The sequence below is a fragment of the Diachasma alloeum genome, unplaced genomic scaffold, assembly GCF_001412515.2.
Source record: "Diachasma alloeum isolate Michigan unplaced genomic scaffold, Dall2.0 Dall_scaffold_00629, whole genome shotgun sequence".
Classification (NCBI taxonomy): domain Eukaryota; kingdom Metazoa; phylum Arthropoda; class Insecta; order Hymenoptera; family Braconidae; genus Diachasma; species Diachasma alloeum.
The window spans coordinates 16,373-43,700 of record NW_021680761.1 but is presented as its reverse complement, the minus strand read 5'-3'; the positions used below and the strand labels follow the sequence as shown (position 1 = coordinate 43,700).

Here is a 27,328-nt window from a genome sequence, read left to right as displayed (position 1 = left end):
ATCATTCAAGTTCTCGAGGACCATCCGCTTCTGCATTATTTTCACGTCGTTGAATCTAACTGATACTTTATCCTTCATCCCTGGCATCATACGACTATTACTTTCATAAAAACTCCGGACCTTTTCAACTGTCGCTTTGGGCAATGATTTCCCAGCCTTCGCAACTGTTGAAGCAAATATTCCTCTCTGTTCTCGCAGTTGTTTTGCTCTCATAGCCATGTACGTTGTCGTACCAAATTCACGGCTCACCTTTCGCTCACTCCATGAAGATGGAGCAATAGTCAAGAGTTGAATACGTTCAGAATATTCTGTCATCGTATTGAATTTTTGCTTGAGTCCATCCAACATTCTTCCAATTCCAATTCTCGTGGAAAACGAAAACTTGCTGGAATGTTCCTGTGGTGCTCTGTCTCTGAATCATCATCTGCTGTTGGAGCACCGTACTCCTCTGAAGCTTCGTTGAAAATCACATCCCCATCAGGATCAATTGAATGAAAGGAATTACCTGATCTCAAAGAACTCCCTGCGATATTGCTCGTAGAAATGTCTACTAGAAATGGTGTGGCATTGGACGAACGATCGGCTGGAACATTTGATGATGATGAAGAGACTTCCCGATTCGATGAAGATTCAGAGGGTAGTGATCCAGGAATGTAAGTCAAAGCTCTTTTCCTACCGGAGCTACATAGTTTTGCATTTGCTGGCAAGAATGGAAATATCGGTCGTAGTCTTTCTGAGATTGAACGCAGGTCTTTTCCACTGTGACCTTTCTCCCTAGGAACTCGCATTGGATTTGCACGTCTTTCGGCATGCGGCATCTTGTGGAATAGGAATTAAAAACAGTTCTGATCATTCAAAAAAAGGAAAAAAATAATAATAACGATCGATTGAGTTTACAACTTCACTACTGAAATATTTTATACCATCACTTACCTTGATTAAAGTTGATGGAGAATAAATACAGGAGAATAACTGTCGGAGAATTTCTGTTAACGATACTGTAATGAAACGTGTGAGATGTTCAACACTCAAGTGTGTGATGAGGACTAATCAAACGGTTATTATTGAGGCGACTCTATGGCTCGTATGGAAACTGAATTCCGAGAAATCGGTTGTTTATTCTCACCTCCATTCGGCACCTTTGATTTCATTGCGCTTCCATTTTTTGTATCCATTGTCCAATGTTTGTGTACAGAAATCCCAAAGTCATTTCCCAAAGAAATACGGACAACGTTTGATTTCTCGGAGTTCGAAACCCGATCGACACCCATTGGGTTTCGAACCCAAATCATCGGATCAGAAATCGCTCGCCCTACCGACCGAGCTATCGTTGGCTTTCAATTTTTATTCAGTAGTAATACCCCGAGTGCTTCAAAATTATCGGGTATTTCCCGATAACTTCGTTGCAAACAAACAAAAGTGTCAAGTTTTGCAGGTTTAAAAATCCCGAGCGCTTGTACGAGGGATTTTCCTGCAAAACTTGACACGATCGTTTCTTTGCAGGGAAGTTTGAGGGAAATACCAGATAATTTTGAAACACGAGGGGTATTTGTCGGATTATTTTTCACGTACAGATTTTGGTCAGGAGTGTCGTTTACGCAACCTCAAAATGACCGGAAAAATACATATGTGAGTACGAAATAACCGAAAAAATATATATGTTAGTGCGAAATATCCGAAATAAAACTTCCTCCAGCCTGTCATTTGTCAACAAATGCTGCATTCTGATTGGCCCTGACTGTAACGCTATTGCGAAAGATATTGGGCATGTTTGCCAGGTACAAGAGTGAAGTTATGGGGGTAAAAGTCTGAAACAATGTTAGACTCATATCGTAGTTGACTGTAAACATGCCAATGTTCTATTCCGAAATACAAAAAAATCCAGGGTAGCTAAATTGACATGGAATGTCCCATGTATGATCGGAAAATCGAATTTTCCATGGAATTTTTCCTTTTTCTCATCTCCATATAGCTATCCCATTTTGAAATACCCTGGAGAAGTTGAGTAATATCATCATCCATCGAAGAAAAAAATTATTCGATTTTCGAATGGCCCCTGCGAAACAGAGGGATTAAAATAACGAAAAACTTTAAAAATGGCTTAGTATTCATCCTCGTACTGTTGTATTTTTAGTCTCAAAGTATATAAAAAAAACCAAAAAAATCTTTTTTTATTTATTAAAATCGGCCAATTTGATCGCAAGATATGATTTTTCAAAAATTTGAGCTTTTGTTATTTGTCCTGGCCAAACAATTAATGTTAAAGGAGCGAAAATTTAGAGAAAGGATGTACTCATGTAGTACTTGACTGGGAGCATTCTAATTCAGGATTCTGAGAACCAAAAAAATCCAGGGTAGCTGAGTTGACATGGAATGTCCCATATATTAATTGATATATTTCTATCATATAGAGAGCATGCAAATATTACGTCACGCTTTTTTCAGACACTTTAGACCTCCCCCGGGTCCTCCGTCACAAGACCATCACAAGCGTGAACTTCCCCCTTGTATATTATGTCACAAAATCAACGATCTCCCCCCCCCCTGTAGGGATTGAGGTGTAGTCGGAAAGGTAACAATCCACTTACAAATGTAATTAAACTAATAATTACAGATTTATTATCCGCGTCAAATTAATACAAAGGTGAAGAGAAAATAATATGATCCGATCAAGTGTGCGATACGAGCTGTACTCTTCGACTGAATTATATTCGCGCGGAAAGGTGTCAGCGAACCTGCCGAATATCCTTACGATTTGACGAATCAGAAAAGAATACGCGTGGCACTGAAGGTGCGAGTGAGGCGGCTAATGCCTGTGCTCGTCGTTAGACAGCGTTCGCGTGTTAGGATGTAGCGAGGCGCTACATGACTCCCCTGCTTGAAGTAGAAAACGTAGTTTTTTGAATCTGCAACACAAAATGATTATTCTAAGAACAGGAAAATTTGTCGGGTTTGGCAAGCAGGTGAAAAAAAAAATTTCGAATCAGGTGAGTTAGACGTGGCAGACGTGAATTGTCGGTCTGTTTGTTGGCGAATGTTACGCCTCTCCTCCGTCTTCCAGCAGCGGGTGCCGTGCTCGGCTGCGGTTGGTCCTGTTGTTGAGGCTCGTCGGGTACGTCTTGGTGCAGAGGTTGTCCTGGAAGCTGATCCATGTCCTCCGGCAGTATGTACGCTGATTTCAGTCGGTCGATGGAGATCGGTGTGTTCTTGTAGTTTCCCAAACCTTCGGACTTGAACCAGATGATGGAATATTTGTCGTGGCGACTGATGACACGTAATGGGCCGATGTATGGTGGTCGGTATGCCATTCGCACGTGGTCGTCGCGAACGAAAACGTGCGTAGACATTGATAAGTCCTTGAAGATGAACGTTGAACGTGTACCATGGTGTGCAGTTGGAACAGGCGCGATTGTACGACAATGTTCGCGTAGATTTCTCATCAATTCCGGTGCTGCCGTATGTTGGTTTGCTGGCACAAGGAACTCTCCGGGTCGACGGATAGGTTTCCCATACGTTAGCTTGGCAGGAGTCCTTTGAAGGTCGTCCTTCCACGCGGATCTCAACCCTAAAAGTACCAGGGGAAGTGCGTCGTACCAAGCTCCGCCGTGACATCGCAGTGCTGCTTTTAGTTGGCGATGTAGCCTCTCAACCAAACCATTTGATTGAGGATGAAAAGCCGTTGTCATGATCCTCTTGGTGCCTAGGATTCGCATGAGCTCCGTGAACGTGTCTGAGAAGAATTGACCACCTTGATCAGACGAAATTCTCAGAGGTATTCCGAAGCGTGCGATCCAGTGGTAGAGAATCGCGTTAACTACTGTAGCCAATTTTGCATCAATCAATGGAACTGCTTCTGGATACCGCGTGAATCGATCGACGATGATCAAACACCAGCTGTGTCCTTTTGAGGCAGGAAGAGAGATAAGATCGACGTGAATGTGTTCGAAACGTCGCGATGGTGTCTCGATTTCAGCTATGGTGTAACCGCGTGTCGCGTGACTTTGTTTTTCTGGCATTCCAGGCAGTGTCTGGTCCATTCAGAGCAGTCTTTATTCATGATGGGCCAGACGTAGCGCTGCGTGACGAGTTTCCGTGGACCTCTGCATCCAGAATGAGCCATTGAGTGCAGCGAGTTGATTACTTGGTGTCTCAGCTGGGCAGGCACATATGGGCGGACTGTACCTGATGAGACATCACAGTACAGTGGTTCGTCCATTCCTGAAAGTTGTAGGTGGTCCAGTCGTAGATTCACGTCCGGTCGCTGGAGTAGGCGTTGAAGCTCTTGGTCGTTGCGTTGGACATCTATGAGCTGTTGCGTTGTGACAGCGGGTGAGATGGCATCGACTCGTGACAGAGCATCTGCCACGACGTTGTCTGGGCCCGCGACGTACCGGATGCCCGTGGAGAATTGAGCGATGTAGTCCAATCTTTGGTATTGCCAGGGTGAAGCTCGTTCTGGTTTTTCTTTGAACGCGTGAGTCACCGGTTTGTGGTCAGTGAAAATCATCATATGACACCCGTCAAAGATGTGTCTGAAGTGCAGTACGGTCTCCGGGTCTCCGCGTGGTCTCCATTCGCCGTTCTTTTTCGGGACCAAATGGAGCGGAGATGACTAAGGACTTTCACATCTCCTTGCAGTTCCCAGTTTTAACATGCTCGAAAATTCAGCATGCGCGATTTTGAGTTTATCTGGCGCCAAACGGCGTGCTCTGCAGGAGATAGGTAGTCCCGGTGTTGTTCTAATGTGGTGGAGAGTAGAGTGCTCCGTGTTTCTGAGCAGTCCCTCTGGTTTCGTTATTGCCGAGAATTCTTTCAGGATGGACGTGTACGGTGAATCTCCGTTGATCTCGAGGCGACTGCTTAACGGACAGTGCGCGGAAACGCATAAACTGGGCATTCGATTTTAGGCCTGTTGAGCTGTCGATTGGCACTCGTTCCTAATATGGTACTTCCAACTATTTCCAATACATTTTATTTGATTTTTTTTTCTATCTGTCATATTTTAGTAACTATCAATTTTTTTTTTCAACTTTCCGACCCGAAGGGAGGAAGTTATTGTAATGACCCCGAAAATCAAAAGTTGAAATTCAATGATATTTCCACGTTTCATGACTCCTCGAATCTTTCTATAATGTTTTCGAACGCATGTCCGTCTGTGTGTGTGTGTGTGTGTGTGTATGTGCGAATGTATGTGACGCAAAAAATTTTGAGCTACGATTTCTCTTCGAGGAACAGTGCAATGTGAAAATTTTTTTTTCAATCGACGCATCTCCATATAATTTAGAAGTGATTAGTTTTTGAAGACGACCGAGTTCTTCAGTGATTTGCAAAAAAACATGTTAAAAAACGTCAAAAATGATGTTTTTTTTTCAAATTTGGCTATTTCTCCTAAAGAAATGATGCAATTTGAATTATTTTTCATGCAATCGATGCGTCTTTGTGTAGAGTATATCTGACTGAATTAAAAAAGAAATCGTCTCAGCGGTTGTTTAGTTATTTCAAAAATAATACTTCTGATTTTTTTCTACTCGAAATTCTTGAAATGGAAAATGTTAAAAATTCTGAAAATTGAAGGAATTAAGTTGAGAAAACAACACCAAAAGAAATGAAAACAAGAATCTCAATGGATAATCGGGTTGCGGCATGAAATTTTTTTTATTAAAAAAAATGATGAAATACGAAAATGGGATGAAAAATATACCATACGTATTTTTTTATTTTGGAAGAAAAAGAAAAATCAAGAAGTTATAGCCAATTGAAGAAACGTTGAACTTATGACGTCACAATGGTTCGTATCTGAGCGTTTTGTCGTAACATCACAAGTTCGACGTTTTCAATCGCTTACGACTTGAACAAGTGTTCATTTTTCATTATTTTTCGAAATAAAAAAATACGTATCTAATATTTTTCATTCAATTTTTATACTCAACAATAAAAAATTGTCATGCAAAACCCCAATTGCATAGATACGTCGTCAATCTCATAGAAAAAAACGCGATCACTACTTATTAACTTCCCGACCCGAAGGGAGGAAGTTATTGTAATTACCCCGAAAATCGAAAGTGGAAATTTAATAATATCTTCACGTTTCATGACTCCTGAAATCTTTCTATGATGTTTTTGAACACATGTCTGTGTGTGTGTGTGTGTGTGTGCGAATGTATATGACCCGAAAATTTTGGGACACGATTTCTCTTGAATCAACGATGCAATTTGATTTTTTTTTTCAATCGACGCATCTCCATGTAAGATCTCCAGTTATTTGCTACAAATATTTGAAAAAACGTCGAAAATGAGTTTTTTTTTCACTATTTCCACTATTTCTCCTAGAGCAATGATGTGATTTGAATTTTTTTGGATGCAATCGACGCGTCTCTGTGTAGAGTAAATCATATTGAATTAAAAGAAAAATCATCTCAGCGGTTGTCTGGTTATTCGGATGATGGAATTTTCATAAATTATTTTTTAACTTCCCGACCTGAAGGGAGGAAGTTATTGTAATGACCCCGAAAATCGAATGTGGAATTTCGATGATTTCTCCACATTTCTCGACGTCCGGGATCATCCTGATACATTTTTGAAGACATGTCTGTGTGTGTGTGTGTGTGTACGTATGTGACCAAAATTTTGTCCAACCATATCTCTTGAACGAATGAAGCGATTAATTTTTTTCTTCCTTCAAACGATGCGTGTTCACGTAACTTAGAACTGATTAGTTTATGAAAACAATTAACTCAGCGGTTTTTTATTTATCCGCATAAAACTTTAATCCGCCAAAAAGCGTTAATTTCATAGAAATTCGACCATTTCATCTAAGGTAACGATGGGGNACCCCGAAAATCGAATGTGGAATTTCGATGATTTCTCCACATTTCTCGACGTCCGGGATCATCCTGATACATTTTTGAAGACATGTCTGTGTGTGTGTGTGTGTGTACGTATGTGACCAAAATTTTGTCCAACCATATCTCTTGAACGAATGAAGCGATTAATTTTTTTCTTCCTTCAAACGATGCGTGTTCACGTAACTTAGAACTGATTAGTTTATGAAAACAATTAACTCAGCGGTTTTTTATTTATCCGCATAAAACTTTAATCCGCCAAAAAGCGTTAATTTCATAGAAATTCGACCATTTCATCTAAGGTAACGATGGGGTTTGAATTAATTTTGTGTAATCGATGCGTCTCCACATAACTTGATTCTCATTGGATTTTGAGCGAAATCGACTCTGTGGTTGTTGAGTTTTTTAAATACTAGATATGTGCTTATCTTTTTGTTGTGAAAATGAAGAAATCGAATTTATTAAACTTCATATACTCATAAACCTTTTATAAATATTGATAATGACTTAAAGAGAATTAAGAGAATGAAGAGAATGAAGAGTGAAGCATCAATGAATAATTTTTAATCTTCGATTAATTCTTTTTTTTTACTTTTTAAAATAATCTGATTAAAATCTGTAATTGTTGAAAAATCAGGGAAGGGTTATGAATTGATTTCCTAGAAAACTGAAAAAATTTCTTGAATTCTTTGGAAAATTTCACAGTTTTCCAGATAACCGTAGATCACAGAATTTTCTCGAATTATTTGGGAAACCGAAGAATTTTCGTGAATTTTGTAGAGTTTAGAATTTATGTATGAAAATGTGAGACGCAAGAATTGATCAATTTGGCGTGTGATAAATATGAAAAAATTAAAATTTGGGAAGTGAAGAATAATTTGTGAGTTAAAAAAATTTATAAATACTGTTTTTTTTCTCATGATCAACAATTAGGCAATTTAGATATGTTTTGATATAAAGATCAACTTCACACATGAAAAAATGAAAAATATAACGCAGAAAAAATTTTTGGCATTTGAAGAATTTGAAAATACCGGGGTTTTTTTCAGCGACTACTTCACGTGACTCATTGACCAATCAGAATTGAAGATTAGCGGTCAGGCAGTTTCGAGATATTTTGATATAAAACACCTTCACGTTTCTTTCATCTTTAGTAAATAGGAAAACTTTCGAATTTTGCAATTAAAAAAAAAGGGAAAGTTGGAAAATTTTAGTGGGTTAACTTTGAAGTTGCAAGTTTTTAAGTGGATCAGCTTCGGAGTTGAGGGAATTTTGAAGTGGGTCAAGTAAAGAGTTTTACTCAAACTTGATTGAAGTTTCAGTTAAATTGCAAATGCGTTCTTTGCGAAATCACCCTAAGGGTAATACCACAATATTGGATGCAACGCTAAACGCATGCAACGCATCAAATAATTATCCAACTGTTTTCCGAATATTTCTGACAATGACTAGCGTTGCATATAGCGTGCGCTGCATTCACTGTAGCATGACCGCAGCGTTTATTAAATCTGCGAAGAAACTTTCCTTCTATGGATATTTCCCCGGAGAAATGTGAGAAAGAGATTGAATGAATACATAATAAAAAAAAGTAATAAAAGAAAAAACAAATGGTCGGGAAGTTATTGGTTTGACCCGTAATGGGTCACATTTAATTCCACCAACCCCTACCGGTCATACCCCAAAGAGGGAGCGCGCGAAGCGCGCGACCGGGCCTAATTTTAATTTCTTTTTCTCATGGCTTTCCAGTGCCCCTCGTACTGCGCCAGTGGAAAACGGAGCGAGAGAGATCTCTATAATTCGCGCTCTCTCCCACTCTGTAATCTCTGGACTAGACCGCCTATTACCGGCGGTGGTACTAAATCCGATACCAGTGCGCATGCGTCATCTAAATTGTTGCTAGTGGGAATCACTGATCTCTATATAAGTGGATGGCTCGTTCCCTAAAGCGCTTCTGAAGCAAATTGAAGGCTCACCCAACGCCCCTATCACCGGCGGTGGTCCTAAAATATACAACAATGCGCATGCGTGGGCATGATATACGAAGTGGGGGGTGGTAATATGACAGTCAGGACCCAGAAATGCCCTTGACATTTTACCACCTTTATGCTCATGAAAAATGATGAATGGATAAAAAACAAAAATCGTCCAAATGGTATCCATCAGGGGGTTTTATGCCTATTCTATTTATTTTTCAATTTTTTTATTTGTTATTTGATTGAATCCTTCAATCGCCAAGGGTGAATATTGACTGTACGATATTACATACTTACTCATGAAAGGATAGATTTTTCCATTGTGTTTTATCTTTCTTACCACAAACACAACAAACCATTGTAACTCATATGAGATACAATGTTTCAACAACTTAATTTTAAATTATTTTCCTTGATAAGTTAATAAGCAATCTCACAAAACAAATAAGAATACGTCACTTAACTCCACAATGAATTTTTGATTATGAACGCACGGTAAAATCACCATTCCCACTAGCAACAATTTAGATGACGCATGCGTACTGGTATCGGATTTAGTACCACCGCCGGTAATCGAAGGCGCTGGGTGAGCTTTCAAATCGCCTCACTTTTGGCGTGCTGGGCCCATCAGGACAAGCTATCCAGTTATATAGAGATCAGTGGTGGGAATGGTAATTTTACCATGCGTTCATAACCAAAAATTCATTGTGGAGCTGAGTGACGTGTTTTTATTTGTCTTGTGATATTGTTTATTAACTTACCAAGGAAAATAATTTAAAATTAAGTTGTTGAAACATTGTATCTGATATGAGTTATAATGGTTTGTTGTGTTTATTGTAAGAAAGATAAAACACAATGGAAAAATCTATCATTTCATGAGTAAGTATGTAATATCGTATAGTCGATATTCACCCTTGGCGATTGAAGAATTCAATCAAATAACAACTGAAAAAATAGAAAAATAACTAGAGTAGGAATAAAACCCCCTGATGGATACCATTTGGACGAGTTTTGTTTTTCATCCATTCATAATTTTTCATGAGCATAAAGGTGGTAAAATGTCAAGGGCATTTCTGGATCCTGTCATATTACCACCCCCCACTTCGTATATCATGCCCACGCATGTGCATTGTTGTATCTTTTAGTACCACCGCCGGTGATACGGGTGCTGGGTGAGCCTTCAATTTGCTTCAGAAGCGCTTTAGGGAACAAGCCATCCAGTTATATAGAGATCAGTGGAGAATTGTTCTCGCTTGTCGAAAGCCATTGAAACCACTTCGGAATCAATTCGGAATCTGCTCCAAAATTTTTTTTTTTTCGAAGTTTATTTTTTAATAATAGTTTTAATCGAGAAAACGAAATTCTCATAAATAATTTGATTTTTTTTGGAAAGAAAAAGAAGTGGGAAATTCATCTTGTATTGTATATAGTATAGTTATTTTTGCTAATAAATTAGCAATATGCTTTCCAACTGTTATTTTACACATCATTTCCTTGTATTATGTATAATTTATTGTCTATTCCAATTTATTGAATTGAATAAACACTTTTTTGGATTTTCTGGAAAATATGTGCAAAAAGGTTGTGTAAACACGTTCTTAAGGAATAGTGAGTCTCCCGAAATGGCCGTTTGAAACATTCTGTTTGAATTTTCTATGCCAAAATACATAGATATTTAAAAAACAATATTTTTTGCGAAAAGCTGAGAAATTTTTCAACGAAATCCATGGGTTTAAATTTTTTTTATCATTCTTAGTGGTTCTTAATTAAAATTGAAAAAAAAAAATTTTGTAGAAGAAAAAAAGTTGAAAATTCAATATCTCCGTCAATAATTGAGTTAGAGAGCCCCGGTTGCGTTTATTTTTCTTCATTTGCACTATACTTTTCGATCAAAAATAGAGAAAAAGTTTTCAAATTTTGAGGCAATTTTTCATATTCAGAATTGGCAGATGATTTACAATCATCCAAAAGGTAAAATTCACCATACCCTGGAAATATGTTTTTTCGACCGTTTGGTACAAATTACCAAAATTTTGAAAAAAAAAAGTCTCACAAAGTTAGGCTTTGATCACTCAGTATCATCTGAAGCGTAGAGATTTACAATTCCCTGAGAAAGTATTTATACATCCTTTTTGCACATTTTTTCAAAAATGTTCCAAATTCCCGTTGAAAAGTTAAAAAAAATTGTCTTCAAAAGTTAGGCTCAGATGACTCAGAATCATTAATGAATTTTAGGGATAATTTTCCAGGATGTTAAATGAGTTATTTTATTAATTGAGATAATTTCTTGAGGAAATGAAAAAAAAACAAAAATGGAATAGAAGATTAAGTTTTTTATGAGCGAATGAGAACATAAAATCGAGAAAAAATACAATTTTCCACCAATTACATTTTTTTTTAAACGGACAACACCCTCGTAAACTTTACCCGCTCCTAACTACCGTACTATGAGGTGTAAAAGTAAAACTCTCTGAACCTTTTTTATGTAGAATTTTATTCTTAGTTTTGAGGCTTTCGCGGCCATTATTAATGACTTGGTTGGCTTCCGGATGGATGCCGCGTTGAGTTTCAGCATTGCGCCGACGTTTCGCAAACATTGCAGTCTGCATCTTCAGGGCTATGAGCTCCGATTCTGAGCTCCGATGTGTGGGGGCAGTCTTTATATACCTTCCCTTGTGGTGGTGGGGGAAGGGGAAGGGGGGAGGGGTCAGCCAATCATGTTTTTAATTGATCAGCTGGTCAATTAAAAAGAAGAATTTTATTCTTTACACCTTTTGTTTGAAACATTTTTTTCATAATATACCCCGTTTTAGAGTTATCAGCGAAAAACTTTTTTTGGGGGTAGTTTTGATTTTTTTTCCAGCCCTTTGGTTCGAATGGAGAAGCTAGAACTTCACACATGGTTTCCCACCGATCTCATGCAATTTCTGTCAAAATTTGATGCAGGCACTTTTTTGACGCCCGTTTGAGCTATTTTTACTGGACTAAGTAGTTGGACTTTCAAATTTTCCTTCCGAAACCCGGGACCGTGGACCGTGTATAAGGCCAATTGTCAGAAAAACATGGTAACTCTGTGCTTGAATATATAATTAAGTGTAACACTGAACATTAAAAATCTCATAAGACTTCTTCAAGTATACGATCTAGATCACCCTTGATTTTTTCAGATATTTCCTAGATCTTTCAGATTTGTCATTATGTCAATTTATGCTGGTGCGGCGCAGCGCTTACAGCGCGACCAACGGCGTTCGTAACTTTTACGCGACAACGGAGTGTTAATTTCAACTACCAAATTTTCAGCATCAGAAGTCGATTTGGATTTTTGACGTGGATACGTCTATGGTTTCAATATGGGAGGTCATTTTGGGAAACGGTCTGTGGCGGCTCAGCCTTCATCAGTTCCCCTAGTTACCGACCGAGCCTGGCACCAGCGCCAGCGGCGCAAGCAAATACTCGTCCCGAGACCAGAGTGACGAGTGAACTCTACAGTATTCATACTTATCTCTCAACTTACGTTAACCACCACAGCTGTGGCATTTTCGCATTCTTTTGTACTAAAATCATTATTATTAATGTTGACTGAATAAATATAGTTTATTATAAATTACCTAGAATCTAATTAATCTATGTGAGACACTCAAATCTCCATAATTGGTAACCCCGACGTGATCTAAACAGATTACGCTTACGCACACATTTAACCTCAACCCAGCACGTGCCTCCATACCGACGCCAACGTAACTGATGACTCTAACACGGTCTCCTCTGCGCGCAAACACGAGCCAGCAGCAACAGCAGGGAGTCCAGGACCTACAAGAGCAGGTCCAACAGAACCAGGTACCCCAAGAGCCAGTAATACAGCCAGTTCAGGCTGCCATGGGCCAGCGTCAAAATCCCACGTTCCCGGGGCTCGATGACCTCGGTGAATTCGCACCCCCTGGTAGTGCAGCCAATCCCAACATCAACCAACTACCATTTGGGGTGAATCTCGTCAACCAGCAAGCTCTTGAGGATCTCCAGGTCATGGCCCTGTCGATCTTCAAGCTTACCCCGTTCATCAGTGAGGACCCTGTCGCCTGGTTGACCCAGATTGAGGCTCAGTTCAGGAACAGGCGTATCACCAGTGATAATAGCAAATACGATGCTGTCCTCGAATCACTCCAAGGCCAGCATCTACGGGAGATCTCGGACATCATCAAGGCTCCCCCAGCTCAAGATAAGTATCCATATCTCAAAGATCAAATCACAAAACGTTTCTTTGAGTCAGTTGACCGACGCTTGCACAGATTGTTGACAGAGCTCGAGCTGGGCAACCAAAAACCAAGCCAGCTTTTGAGGCGAATGAGAGACCTAGCTGATGGGAAGGTCTCCAATGAGCTCCTGCGTAGCAGATGGCTATCTCTGCTGCCTGACACGGTCGGTAAAATTCTCAAGGCCGTGCAGACCAACGCTACACTCGACCAACTGGCTGAATCTGCCGACGCTGTCTTGGAAAACCCCACCGGCGGCCCAGTCATGGCTACTTCTTTCCAACCTGGTGCTTTTAACACCCAGGTCCCTGTCACGAGTGTGCAGAACATGGTAGCAGCTGCAGACCACCACAACCACAACAAGCAGCAGTCTCTTACTGACCAGAGGCTTTGTGCCCTGGAGAAGGCAGTCGAGACCCTGTGCCATGCACTCCAACAGCTGTCATCCAAGCTGGGGCAGGTGTCCTCGAGGAGAGCACGCTCTCATTCTCGCAATCGCTCTCTCACGCCTGCACCTCAGGGCCAGAGCGGTCTCTGCTACTACCATGAACGTTTTGGAGACAACACCAGACGATGCCAACACCCCTGCTCGCGCTCTAGCGCAACTGCTCAGACATCATCTTTAAACTAGGAGTGCTGCCGTCTGTCCAGGTGCTGCCAGTGTGGCAGCTGAGATCTCAACAACAATGCCGCCATCAGAGAGTTTCGTCTTTTCGTCGGCGATAAATCCAAAGGTCAAAGATTTCTCGTCGACTCAGGATCTGTGATATCCATAGTTCCTCGATCCTGGAGTCGTCATACAGCTTCACCATCAGATCTCCAGCTGTTCGCCGCAAATAATACAGTCATTGACACGTATGGCCAACAGCTGCTCACTCTAAACATTGGACTTCGCCGCGACTTTAAGTGGAATTTCACTGTCGCCAACGTCAAAGTTCCCATCATCGGCGTAGATTTACTCACGCATTATGGTCTGCTCATCGATTTGAAAAACAAATGTCTGATCGATCCCACAACAAAGCTCTCAACACCCGGACAAATCCAAGAGACCAGCATCTTCAGTGTCTCCACCGTCACCATTGACAGCTCCACGCTCTCTCCAAGCATCCAGCAGCTCATCATGAAGTTCTTGGAGGTCACGAAGCCTGCTGCAGCACCCAGAACTCAGCTAGACAGCCCAGTGGCTCATCACATCGTCACTACTGGTCCACCAGTCGCTGAGCGTCCCAGACGCCTGGTTGGAGACAAACTGCAAGCAGCACGCGATGACATCCAGTCTCTGCTGCACTGTGGAGTCGTCAGGCCCTCCAGCAGCCAATGGGCAAGCCCTATCCACATGGTGCCTAAGAGACAGGGTGGCTGGCGTTCAACTGGAGACTATTGTGGTCTCAACCAGCGCACAGTACCCGACCGCTACCCTCTGCCCATCATTGAGGATGTCCTGCAGCGTTGTCACGGCCGCGAGGTTTTCACAATCCTTGACCTCGTGCGTGCCTACCATCAGATTCCAATGGCCCAGGAAGACATCGCCAAGACGGCCGTCACAACACCCTTCGGCCTTTTTGAATTCCTCGGCATGCCTCCAGGACTGCGCAACGCTGCGCAAACGTTCCAGCGTCACATGGACAATCTTCTGAGAGACTTAGACTTCGCAGCCTGTTACATCGACGACCTCATCGTATTCTCCAGGACCCCTGAAGAGCACCTGCAACACCTTGAGATCGTTTTTAAACTCCTTCAGGACAATCACCTCAGCATCAACGTCAGCCAGTGCCAATTCGGCAAGGACGAAGTCGTTTACATGGGCTACAAACTCAATCATCACGATTTCTTACCACCGGAGAGCAAAGTCCAAGCCACTGTTGAATTCCCGAAGCCTGAGATTGTCACTGAGCTTCGCAGATTCCTCGGTATGCTCAATTATTATCGACGATGCCTTCCACACGCAGCACATCAACAGGCTTTGCTCAACGACTTCACCAAGGAGTCCAAGAAAAATGACAAGCGGAAGATTCCATGGACCCCAGAGGCAGAAGCAGCCCTGAATCAGTGTAAGGAGAAGATCGCCAACGCAGCTCGAATCGGTTTCCTCTCTCCAACAGAACCTCTTGCACTCTCCACTGACGCCTCAGACTCTGCTATTGGAGAAGCCTTGGAGCATTTGGACAACACCTGGAGACCACTTGGTTTCTTCTCTCGCAAGCTCAGCCCGACAGAATCTCGATACAGCACGTATGATCGAGAGCTTCTAGCAATTTTTTCTGCCATAAAATTCTTCAGACACATCCTGGAAGGTCGTCCCTTCATCATCAAGACCGACCATCGTCCTCTGGTTTATGCCTTCTCGCAACGCCCTGAGAAAGCATCTCCACGACAGGTAAATCAACTGGACTACATCTCGCAGTTTACCACAGAGATTGTCTACGTCAAGGGTGAAGAAAACGTCGTGGCGGACGCACTCTCACGCATCAACGCCATCGACATGCCCAAGGTTCTGAGCTCTGAGGCCATCCAGCTTGCCCAGGAGTCCGATGAAGAACTCCAGACCCTGCTCGACTCTGAAAATTCATCCCACAAGCTTCAACGGTTGGTAGTAGAGGACCACCCAATTTTCTGCGACACTTCTACGGACTGGGTACGCCCATACATTCCCGCTAGCCTCCGAAGACGAGCGTTCGACGTCATCCACTCTCTCGCACATCCCAGCAGCCGAGTGACAACACACCATTTGAGAGAGAAGTACATCTGGCCCGGAATCATACGTGATGCAACACGTTGGTGTCGAGAGTGCATCCCTTGTCAGAGATCCAAAATTCAACGGCACAACCGCATCGAGCCTACTCATATCAACATCCCTGACAACCGATTCGAGCATGTCCACCTGGACATCATTGAGCTACCTCCAGTGAAAGGCCTACGCTACTGTCTCACCATGATAGACAGGTTCACTCGATGGCCTGTTGCTGTCTCTCTCACCAACATCGAGGCAGTTACCATCGCCGACGCCTTCTGGTCTCATTGGGTTGCCCAGTTTGGTACCCCGCTGCGCATCACGACCGATCAGGGCTCACAATTCGAGTCCAGACTATTCTCAGCCCTAGCAAAAATGGTTGGGACAGAAAAGATCCACACCACGCCGTACCACCCTCAGTCCAACGGGATGGTTGAACGTTGGTACCGTACAGTAAAAGCTGCTCTCATGTGCAATGCCCCAACCCCATGGCCAGAGCTCTTGCCATCAGTCATGCTCGGACTTCGTACTGCGTTCAAGGAGGACCTGAGAGCCTCTCCAGCGCAACTTCTGTATGGGACAGAGCTACGAATTCCTGGAGAATTTTTCGTCTCTGACAGCCTCCCCGCAGATCCAAACTTCTTTCTCGAGAAACTCGGAGACCACATGAGACGAGTAAGACCCACCACAACCGCCCATCACACCAAAGCACGGTTCTTCATCCTCAAGGGCCTATACAGCTGCAGCCACGTTTTCATCCGTGTCGACGCGGTTAAAAAAACCGTCGACCCACCCTACACCGGACCACACGAAGTCATCAACTGAGTCGATGACAGAGTTTTTGTCGTCAGGGTCAACGGGCACGACAAAGCAATCTCGGTTGACAGACTCAAACCTGCTTTCGTGGCAAAGACGGATTCAGACCAACCCTCGGAGCAGGAACAAACCCTAGAACAATCATCGCAGCATCAACAAACCCTAGAACAATCATCGCAGCAGCAACAAGCCCTACAAGAACCTTCTGCGCATCGGAGAGGACCTGAACCAAGTCCATTGATCGCTGTACCTGAAGAACATCGTCCTCTAAACATGGATCCACCCTTAAGGACATACGCCAAAGTAGCAAAAACTTCAAAAAAAGTCTCGTTCCCTTCTCTACCCAGGCAGGTCACTGGGGGGGAGTGGTTGCGGCGGCTTAGCCTTCATCAGTTCCCCTAGTTACCGCCCGAGCCTGCCACCAGCGCCAGCGGCGCAAGCAAATACTCGTCCCGAGACCAGAGTGATGAGTCAACTCTACAGTATTCATACTTATCTCTCAACTTACGTTAACCACCACGGCTGTGGCATTTTCGCATTCTTTTGTACTAAAATCATTATTATTAATGTTGACTGAGTAAATATAGTTTATTATAAATTACCTAGAATCTAATTGATCTATGTGAGACACTCAAATCTCCATAGGTCCTTATGTGCGGCGCCATCTATCGGAATTCTAGAAAATTCTAGATATTTGTAAGTAATTTGAGAAGTTTCTTGAAATTTCGAAAAAAATTCAAGGAGTTTCTAGAAATTTCGAGGAAATTGAGGTACTTCCTCATTATAACTTTGGGGTATAGAGTGAGGGTGAAAATCAAAGGTGCCGACACTCCGCTGCATCGTTCAAAAAAAATATATGAAAATTTGAAAGATTCAAGAGTGAATGGAAATTTTGCTGATCGGTATCCTTTTTATTTATGACTTATAATTATTCAACCGACGATTTTTTTATCCTCAATTTAAAAAAAATGATTTTATTAATAAATTGAAACTATCGTCAGAGATCCGGCAACAAGAAATTTTCATTAGACGAAGTTGGTGTTACTGTCCTTTGATAGGGTGTTAATGTCCTTTGAACCTATACTACATTATAGTAAATTTGCTTCCATTTACTATAGGACCTACAGAAGAGCTAACCCTGTACATTCTAACCTTCTCTCACCGTTGTCATGTTACACCGCCATTTTTCCCTAGTTTAATGAAAATTCATGATCCTGTGATACATTTTCAATGATTTCTTAAAATCTGTGGAGTAATAAATTATGAAATTGCAGAGATGTATTCTTGGAATGTGTTCGACGGTGGAAATTGGGTATTTGCATTGCTTGTACATTATCGATACTCATACTGAACAATTGAAAAGTGACTCATAAGACGTTGTACAAATGATATTTTTAATCATTTTTTTTTACAACAAGCTAAGCAGTCAATTGTATTCGGACTCCTTGCGACATATTTCTGGCTATTTCAAGCATTTTTCTTCAAAATTTCACATTTTTTGGACATTGTCGAATGTTCCCATGTACCTTAAGGATAATCGGGCGAACTGGGAGGGTTGGAAAAAAAGCAGCCATTTTTTTTCTTTTTTAGTACATGCGTTGAAAAGTTATTTTTTCTTTGAGTAATTGACATTGAAAATACAGAGCAGTTAATATTCTGAATTGATTTAAAAAATACTTATTCGATTGAATGGGTGCGCAGGTATGAGATTGTGACGTATTGTCATTAATACGTCGGTTATTTGTTGAATACAATGTGACGTATTATGAATAATACGTTACTTTAAATTTATAATGTGGGACGATGAGAAAAGAAATATGATTTCTTTCTCATCGTGCTGGAGCAGAGCTCAGCACTCTCACGGTGCCATCTGAGTCCAGCTTCTCGGTAAAGAAGCTGTTTGACTGTTCCAGTTGTGTGTCAATGATGGCACTTAATTGTCTTAGTGTTTCGGGACCGTGAGACTGCTTGCTCTGCAATTTTAGGTTTTGAGCATTTTACAAAGACTCTGGAATAGGGCAGAGTACGATCGGGAGTGAAGCTGGACGGTCATCCCAGCTCCTTCAAATATCAATAACGCGTTTACCGAACCCATCAATAACAATGTCGTGTATCGTAGTTAGTAGTTGAGTTAAATATACCATACTTTTACCAGTTAATCGTGTATTTATCTTAGCTACAATGCCTTCCAATTCCCTTATCATTCCCAACTTGCGTGAATTCCACGCGACAGTTAGCCGGTCAACATAGGGTACGACGGCCCTAGGAAAAGAAAGCTTATTTCTATTTGTGACCAGTCACATGTTAGATCACCCAGGATTAATGCGGTGGGTGATCTAACTCAAAACGTCACAAGATGAAAAACTTTTCAGTTGACAGAAACCGTTTTTAGAGTATCTCAAAAAATAGTGATACAAAATCGGTTTTCGTCATGATCACAGAGAAAAAAAGTTTCTAGTTTCTAAAACCAAGTTAATGATTTTAAGAAACTTATGGTTTTAGAAGTAATTGTACTGATAAAAAAATTGTCACTGCTTAATTTCAGAGGAAAAATCCCCAAAATTCATCACCAAAAACTTATTTGTTTTAAGGATACACTGAGAAAAAAATCTCCCAAAAATTAGTGTGCTGTCCCCCAACGCCGGGACATAACGTGGGGTCGTCGAAAAATTCATAAGTGGCACCCTAATTTTTGGTGGGACTCCGGCCACTTTTTCGGGGGATTCCCGTAAAAATTAGTGTGCCACATGCGATTTCTCCGATGACTCCCTGTTATGTCCCAGCGTTGGTGAACAGCACACTAATTTTTGGAAGGATTCTCACAAAATTACGATGTATTTTTTTCTCCGTGTAATCCAAGTATCATTTACAGTTTGGTATAGATCACACTCTAGATTCAACCATTTGCAATCATCCAATTCGTCAATCAAATTGTATGAGAAAAATTTGAAAAAAATTGTGAATATTTAGCATCATGCAAATAAGATTTTGTAAAGATTTTTTTTTTTTCAACATTCGTTGTTTACAAATAAATCATTGAAATTGTTTAAACTTTCGGAAACATTATTTTTTTAGGCATGAAATCGATTTCTGGGAAAATTCTGAGTATGAATAAATTTATTACGATTGCGAACAAATGATTATTACAATGGAAAATTAAGTGTTTATAAATTATTGATTGAAAGATTGCAATTTTTTGATTATTTCATCAATTTTGCTCCAAAAATAAACTTTCTAATTTTTTTTCAGATTTTTGAGATGTTTTCCAATGGCTTAATATCGAGATTCAAATTCAGAGCTGCAAAGTTTAAATAATAAAATCATTGTAAAATGTCCGAAAACATAGGGTCAAACGGGGCTCAAAGGAAAGCTCTATTGCTAAACTACAAAAGCAGAAAAGCATTTCACTGAATAAACAAGCAGGGGTTCGAGCCTTTTTGGTACTTTTACGTGTTATAACTCTTTTTCTTTCTTTCATTTCTAGCAATTCCATTGGTAGTAAGCTTCCGAATGGAGCTGTAGTAATTCTATTAAAGAAAGAAAAAAATGGAAACACCAAACCCGCTCAGATTAGATATCAACAATGTCAGTGGAAATAACTACCTTCTGATGAAAAAACGGAAATATCTCGACAACTTTGTATGAACGGGTATATATGTTTTGATTGATTCGGATAGAAGGCATTGAAACAAATATTTTGAGAAATAGAAAAATTGAAATCGGTTGCGTAGTTTTTAAGCTATTGCACATAAAAGGTTTTCAGAGAAAGTCGAATATCTCGGAAACTACCCATGCGATTGAGCCTATTTTCAGTAGGAAGGATTATTATCATGAGAGGAAGATTCTGTCCAAATTTCAAGTTGATATCTTAATTTGTGCACAAGCTAGAGTGATTATAAGGATTTTTATGAAAAAACAGAAGAAAGGAAATATCTCGAAAACTTTGTATGAACGGCCGTATATGTTTCGATTGATTCTAATAGAAGGCATCGAAGCAAATATTTTGAAAAAAAAAATTGAAATCGGTTGCGTAGTTTTTAAGATATTGCACATAAAAGGATTTCAGAGAAAGTCAAGTATCTCGGAAACTACTCATGCGACTGAGCTCATTCTCAATAGGAAGGATTGTTATCAAGTTTCTGTCCAAATTTCAAGTTGATATCTCAATTTTTGTACAAGCTAGAGTGATTACGAGGATTTTTATGAAAAAACAGAAAAACGGAAATATCTCGAAAACTTTGTATGAACGGGTATATATGTTTTGATTGATTCGGATAGAAGGGATCGAAACGAATATTTTGAAAAAAAAAATTGAAATCGGTTGACTAGCTTCGAAGATATTAGCGAAAAACGATTTAAAAACGAATAGCTTTTTCTCAAAAACTATTTGATCAATCGGGCTGAACTTTTGCACAGAGTTAGTCCTTGTTAATGTCTATAATCTGGAAAAATTTCAGATTTTTTGGAATAAGTTTAGCCAATTAATTACTCAATTTTCCAAAAATTGACCACCGGAAAGGTGGCGATGGACATTGACACCGACAGACATGGTCGCCAAACTTCGTATTTTTACGTTTCAGACCATTCTACATCATTTCCAATCAAAATTAGAGAATGTGAAAACAGCACGATTACAATGCTTCCATTCGGAAGCAAAAAAACTACCGACGATGTTGCCACTTTTTCGCATGGATTAATATTTTTTCATTTATTAAAAAAAATCAATCTAAAAACCATTCAATGCGTGGAGCAGATACAAATAAATTTGATTACCTCCAAAAATAATCTTTAACTGGAGATAATCCCTAATATTGCCTGAATTTTGAATCCGAATGGGAAAAGTTTTTTTGTTCTGCGATTGGTTGTCTACAGGAAAACAATAGAAACATTCTCCCCTATATTTCCGTTCAAAGATCTAGAACAATGTTAAAAGGCATATCACAATAAAATCAAGATTGATTTTAGAGACGTCAGAAAAGATCTTTAAATTTAGAGTGCAATAACCTCGACCTTACAGCGCGAGAGGATACAAAAATGTTGAAAATTTATCCTTTTTTTCTAAAACGCAAGATAAGTCGATAACTTTGGTATTGATTGAATCTTGAATGATCTTGGTGATTAATGAGCCTAAAAAGAGGGGAAAACTTTTTTTGTTTTGCATAAAATTCCCTCAGTCATTACAATGGAGCTCAGTCTGGACTCGGGGGATATTAGAAGTCAACTTTTCAAGAAGAAAAAACGATCTTATTTCGTTAAACATTCTATGAGTTATCGATCTTTTAAGAAAGTCAAGTGTTCACTCATCTCTTCTTCGTTCCCTCGCCCCCCATATTCTCCGAACAATCGCGAAAGTTTTCGGCACACCTCTACCGAAAAAACCCCTTAATTCAATAAAAATGAATTACTTGAATCCTTGTCACTCAATTCCGATGTGTACAATTGAAATACACTCCTGGTCTCGCTCCTCCTCTCACTTTGCTGCTCATTGCAATCGATATTTGTTTGATCCTCGTACAGTGTTCTCCATAGATGCAGCATGTGTTTAATAGTGAAAAGCGCCTCCTCACCACCCACACTGTGCAATTCAAGGTGCGCTTTTACGTAAAGAAAATTCAGATTATCTGGATATTCCTCAAGGACACTGTTGATAAGATGCAGAGCATCCGCGTATTGTTTATGGGCTGAGAGCAATAATGCTAATAGATGCAGTGATGGTATATGTTCAGCTCGTAAATTAAGAGAAATTTTAACGTGCACCATTGCTTCGTTTATTTGCCTATTGATTGCGTACTCGTGGGCCAGATAGTACTCCGTTAAGTGATCATTTGGATCATACTGTTGAGCTCTGTAACAGTAAGCAATTACATTATTAAAAATAGTTCGTAAGATTGCTGTCAGTAAGCTGACCAGTGCATTCCCCAGACAATGTTTTCCACATTCAATGGATTAATGAGTTGTAGAGTCAAAAATTTGTTGTTGTGAATTTTATAGTAGTTTTACGTTAAAAAAATGTTACGAATATTTTTATTTGACTATGATTTAACAACAGATATAGTACGTTGATGGGACCACCGAAAATTCATCATCTTTCTTATTGTTTCTTCATGCCATTAAATTCGTACTTTAATTTCTTGCTCAAGCTTGTCATGGAGATGGACTGTTCCTCCTGGATGAAAAAAGGACATTTACTTGTGGAAGCATTCCAGTGCTAATGTGGTGTGGTGCACTTTATCTTGTTTAATCGTTGTAATTCCAGATATTATGCTGTGCCCAATACCGATGTATAAGTGACAGCGTGACTGCAAACCCTGGGGATTCGAGGTCTCACGTTGAAGGGCTTTCTGGGACCATTCAATGCCATCCTTTATCTGTTTAGAAATCAAAGTTTTTTTCATTATTAAACTGAATACAATGGAGCAGTAAAAAAGAATATGTACGACATTGATTTTTTTCATTTTGTTAATTATGCCATTATCAAGAAACATTCTTTGTGGATAATTTTCCCCTTTTTGACTTCGACTAATGAGAATGTAGTTTTCCAGGTCAAGTGACACGTTTCACACTGATTATTTCCACCATTTCCCTTCCGACCAATAGTATTGCGGTATTCGACGTCCCGCGGTTCAATCAAAAGTCAATTATATCTATTACTAGCTAGTGTGCCCGGTGTTGCCCGGTCAACTGTTTTTTTTTCTGCATCATAATTTTCAATTGAAAAGGATTTGTTAATTCATTCATTGGTGGTTTACACAGGTTATGAATTAAAAATAAAAATCATGAGCTTCACAATTTCCATAAAATTTATATTATGACTCATTCTCAAGTATTCCTATAACAGAATCATGAATTGAAGAAATTGGGTTTTACTTCTCGAATTTGTTTCAAATTTTTAGAACCTCCTTGAATTAACCCAAATTTTTTTGAAACTTCATGGATTTCCCTGAATTATTTAAAACTCCCCCAATTCTGTCAAATTTTCCAGAAATTCCGTGCATTCTTTCGAATTTTCTAGAAACTCCCTCAATTCCTTCGCAAGTTCTGGAAAGTCCTTGAATCCTCACGAAATTTCTAGAAGCTCCTTGCATTTTCTTGACTTTCGATGAATTTTCTAGAAGCTTCCTGAATTCACTCGCAATTTCTAGAAGCTTTTTGCATTCCTTCAAATTTTATAGACTCCCTGAATTTCCGCGAAATTTCTAGAAATTCTTTGAATTCTCTCGAAATTTTTCTAAACTGCCTGAATTCTCTTGCATTTTCTAGAAACTCTTTGATCGTCTTGAATTCACGCATGAAAAAATCCAATAGATTTCCCGTAGGATATCCTATAGGATTTCCCATAGGATATCCTATAGGATTTCCCATAGGATATCCTATAGGATTTCCCATAGGATATCCTATAGGATTTCCCACAGGATATCCTATAGGATTTCCCACAGGATATCCTGTACGATTTCCCACAGGATATCCTGTAGGATTTCCCACAGGATATCCTGTAGGATTTCCCACAGGATATCTTATAGGATTTCCCACAGGATATCTTATAGGATTTCCCATAGGATATCTTGCAGGGTTTCCTATATGCACGTCTAATATGATCCCCACATAATCCCTATATAACTCCCATCTAACCCCGATGACCCCATATGACTCCGATATGATTCCGATATGACCTCTCATATTACGCCCCATATTACCCTTAAATGACTCTAATATGACCCATATATGACCACGACGCGATTCCAATATGACACGTTTGACGTTCACTGTGACCCTTATGTCCCTAAATTCTATAAGAAATCCCGATGAAAATCTCATATGAATAATTTCATATCATGAAATCGTATGGAAAATTCTATAGGACATCCTATAAGAAATACAATGGGAGAAGGAATCCTATAGGAAATGTTAGAATTCTCCATAGGATTTCCTATAGTATTCCTATAGATTTCTATAGGATTCCTATAGAATTTACTATAGATTCCCTATAGAATTCCTATAGATTTCTATAGGATTCCTATAGGAATCCTATAGGAATCCTATAGAAAGGATTCAGCTATAGGATTGGATTTTCTATAGGATTCCTATAGGAAATCCAATCTAGAAAATCCTACAGGAAATGTTCAAATTCTCCACAGGATTTCCTATAGGAAACCCTAACGTTCTTAAGGTACTTACTCACTTATACCTGGTGAAAATTTCACAATATACTAAAGACGTAAAATTTGGCGCGAAATTCTTCGAATTTTCTCAATAATTTCACAAAAATTTCCAAGTTTTTAAAAAAAAAAAATCACAGGAATGTTGAGATTTTATGGAGAATTTGAAAACATTTCAGATGATTCATCAAAGTTTCAAGTTCATGGCATCGTCGAATAAAAGTGTGAAAAAGATCATGAATGAGAAGATACTCTCTGTATTAGTGAAACAGCGTCAGAAGCAGTCGTATAATTTTTCCAAAAAAATAATTAAATGCTTTTGTAAAGGTGTAAAAGAGGATAAAAGGGGCAGCAAACACTAAAAAATTCTTGATTATGAGAACTTTGATAATTATTGTTTTGCATTCAAAACAGAATTTTGATGATAACTATAGTTTGTAAGGGATTCTGGGGAAATCCCTTCGCTCGCCGCGGGATCATCGGAAAGAGTACCGGAAAAATTGTAAGTACGCAGAGAAAATGACCCAGTCGAGCCAATAGTTTCGAGTCAAATCGTTTGTTAATAATTAGAGATTTCGAGTCACTTCGGATTCATTAGAACTTCGGTTTTGCGTTCTAATGCCTTTTTTTTATCTTTTTTTTTTGTTATTGGGAATCTGGTTTTGCGTTCTGACGCCCTTTTGTATTTTTGGACTCGTTTTGTCTTCACATTGCGTTTCGCGCCTTCCGTTTTGTTAACGGGATGGGGGAAGAATTAACTATATAGGGCCGATAGAATTTTCGTGGCTTAGGCCGAGATATTACCGAGCTGCGCGATCATTTTTGAGGATTTTTTCCCTGCGTTTCGAATCTTCGGAGATTGTGTAGGAGTAGTTGTAATACTACCGCTCAATTAGTGGATTTTAGGGGTTTGGGAAGGGTTAGTTTTGGGTTAGGTGGAAGGTCACGCGATCAATTCCGACCGTTGTTCTCGCGTGAATCGCCAAGGTCGTTCTAGTTCGATTTTTCTAATTGTTTTTATATTTTGTAATTAAGTTTTGTTCGTTTCTTTTGTACTTTATTTCCCTAGCCCCGTGATCCCGAGAATACGACTCCGGAGAGGAGATTATAGTTAAATAGGAATTTTTCTTGAGTTAATAACCAACTCTGACATCCATTTCAATCAGTGTAGTAATTAATTTTTGTATAGAGTTATTTCAATTTGAATTTTGTTAGGTAGAAATCCCGATTACCGACCGTTATGTAACTGTTGCGCCATCCAGGCGCACGTGGCGCTCTGTCCACGTCTCCTCTCCGTGCGGCAAGCCGCCATCGTGGCCCATCGAGCGTCAGTATCGATTAGCCTCCTCACAAGTGACACACGTGAGTGTAACGCAGTTCGTTCTCGCCGCTGAGACGATTATTAGGAGTTTTTTTTGTGTGTGTGGAAGCAGAGGAATTGTAATTAATCGGGAACGTACCGGAGTGGAACAAGACTTTTGACGGCCCGGAGATTTATATGTGGAGGCTTCGCCGGGGAGCAGACAAGCGGGGAGTAGGGCATCGTTCCGTTGCTGAGTTTCACGAATATTTTTTTGGGTTGTTGGGAATCATTTTTGTAGTTTTCTCATCTCAGGGTTTTAGGATAATAAATTATTGATTTTGAGGTCTTGCTCTGTGCGGTAGAGCTTAAAGAACGCCCAATAATTGCATTAATCGCCTGGCAGGTTTTGCGAGTTTTGACGCCGCGAGAGATTTCGCCTCTGTCTCTCTCTTTCGATGGTGGATTTCATGCTTCTCTCTCGCACCCGTAAGGATAGCTATGTCATTTAAGTGAGGGAATATTTCGGGAGTTTTGCGTTAAGATTTTGGGANTCTTTCGATGGTGGATTTCATGCTTCTCTCTCGCACCCGTAAGGATAGCTATGTCATTTAAGTGAGGGAATATTTCGGGAGTTTTGCGTTAGGATTTTGGAGTAAAAGCCGTGCAATATCCGACTTCAAAGGCACTTCTGCGCTAGACGCCTCCTAGAACACCTCGAGCTTTACCTCTCGGTCTTGCCAGTCGTTATGGCTTAGTGAATTCGATGTTTCATTTATTTAAGAACTTTTCGGGATTTCTTGCGTTCCTTCGATTTTCTCGGGACATAGTTCTGTTTTCATTTCGCTCCGATCGTTTTCAATGTTGCGTTCACCGCCTCGGGATGAAATATCCCTGAAAGTACGGAGTAATTAGGATTTTTGAGTGCCGATCGGCCTGTTATAATTTATTGATTTTTTTTTCCCTCTTCGCGTGTTCACCGCCCTCGTTGGAGACATTCTCATGCGGTTTTCGCTTCAAGGTCGCGCCTCCGTAGATTCTATGTGCCGCGTCCGTCGTTTTAGTTACCACGTGTTCGTTTATGCTCTCGAGCCCGCGCGTTCCCGAGCGTTTCTCTCTAAATTCTAATTCTCTTAGAATTCTTTAATGCCTAAAGGAGGTTAGGCGGTGTATGGGGTGAATTTGAGAGTGAATTTCTGTGGTTCCCGGTAGCTTAGTCGGTAAGAGTGCCCGGCGCGTATCTGGGAGACCCGGGTTCGA

At 40.1% G+C, this 27,328-nt stretch overlaps 1 protein-coding gene across 2 annotated transcripts in view; it reads right to left on the bottom strand.

The window, feature by feature from the left end:
* The window catches only part of LOC107043809 (tetratricopeptide repeat protein 7B), a gene marked incomplete at its 5' end in the record, with an annotated part of 88,609 nt that overhangs the window by 54,088 nt on the left and 7,193 nt on the right, over window positions 1-27,328 (bottom strand). For both annotated transcript variants that reach the window (XM_015265455.1, XM_015265456.1), the window contains 2 exon segments: window positions 22,018-22,457; window positions 22,802-22,980. In XM_015265455.1, coding sequence (XP_015120941.1) covers window positions 22,018-22,457; window positions 22,802-22,980 — 619 coding nt within the window.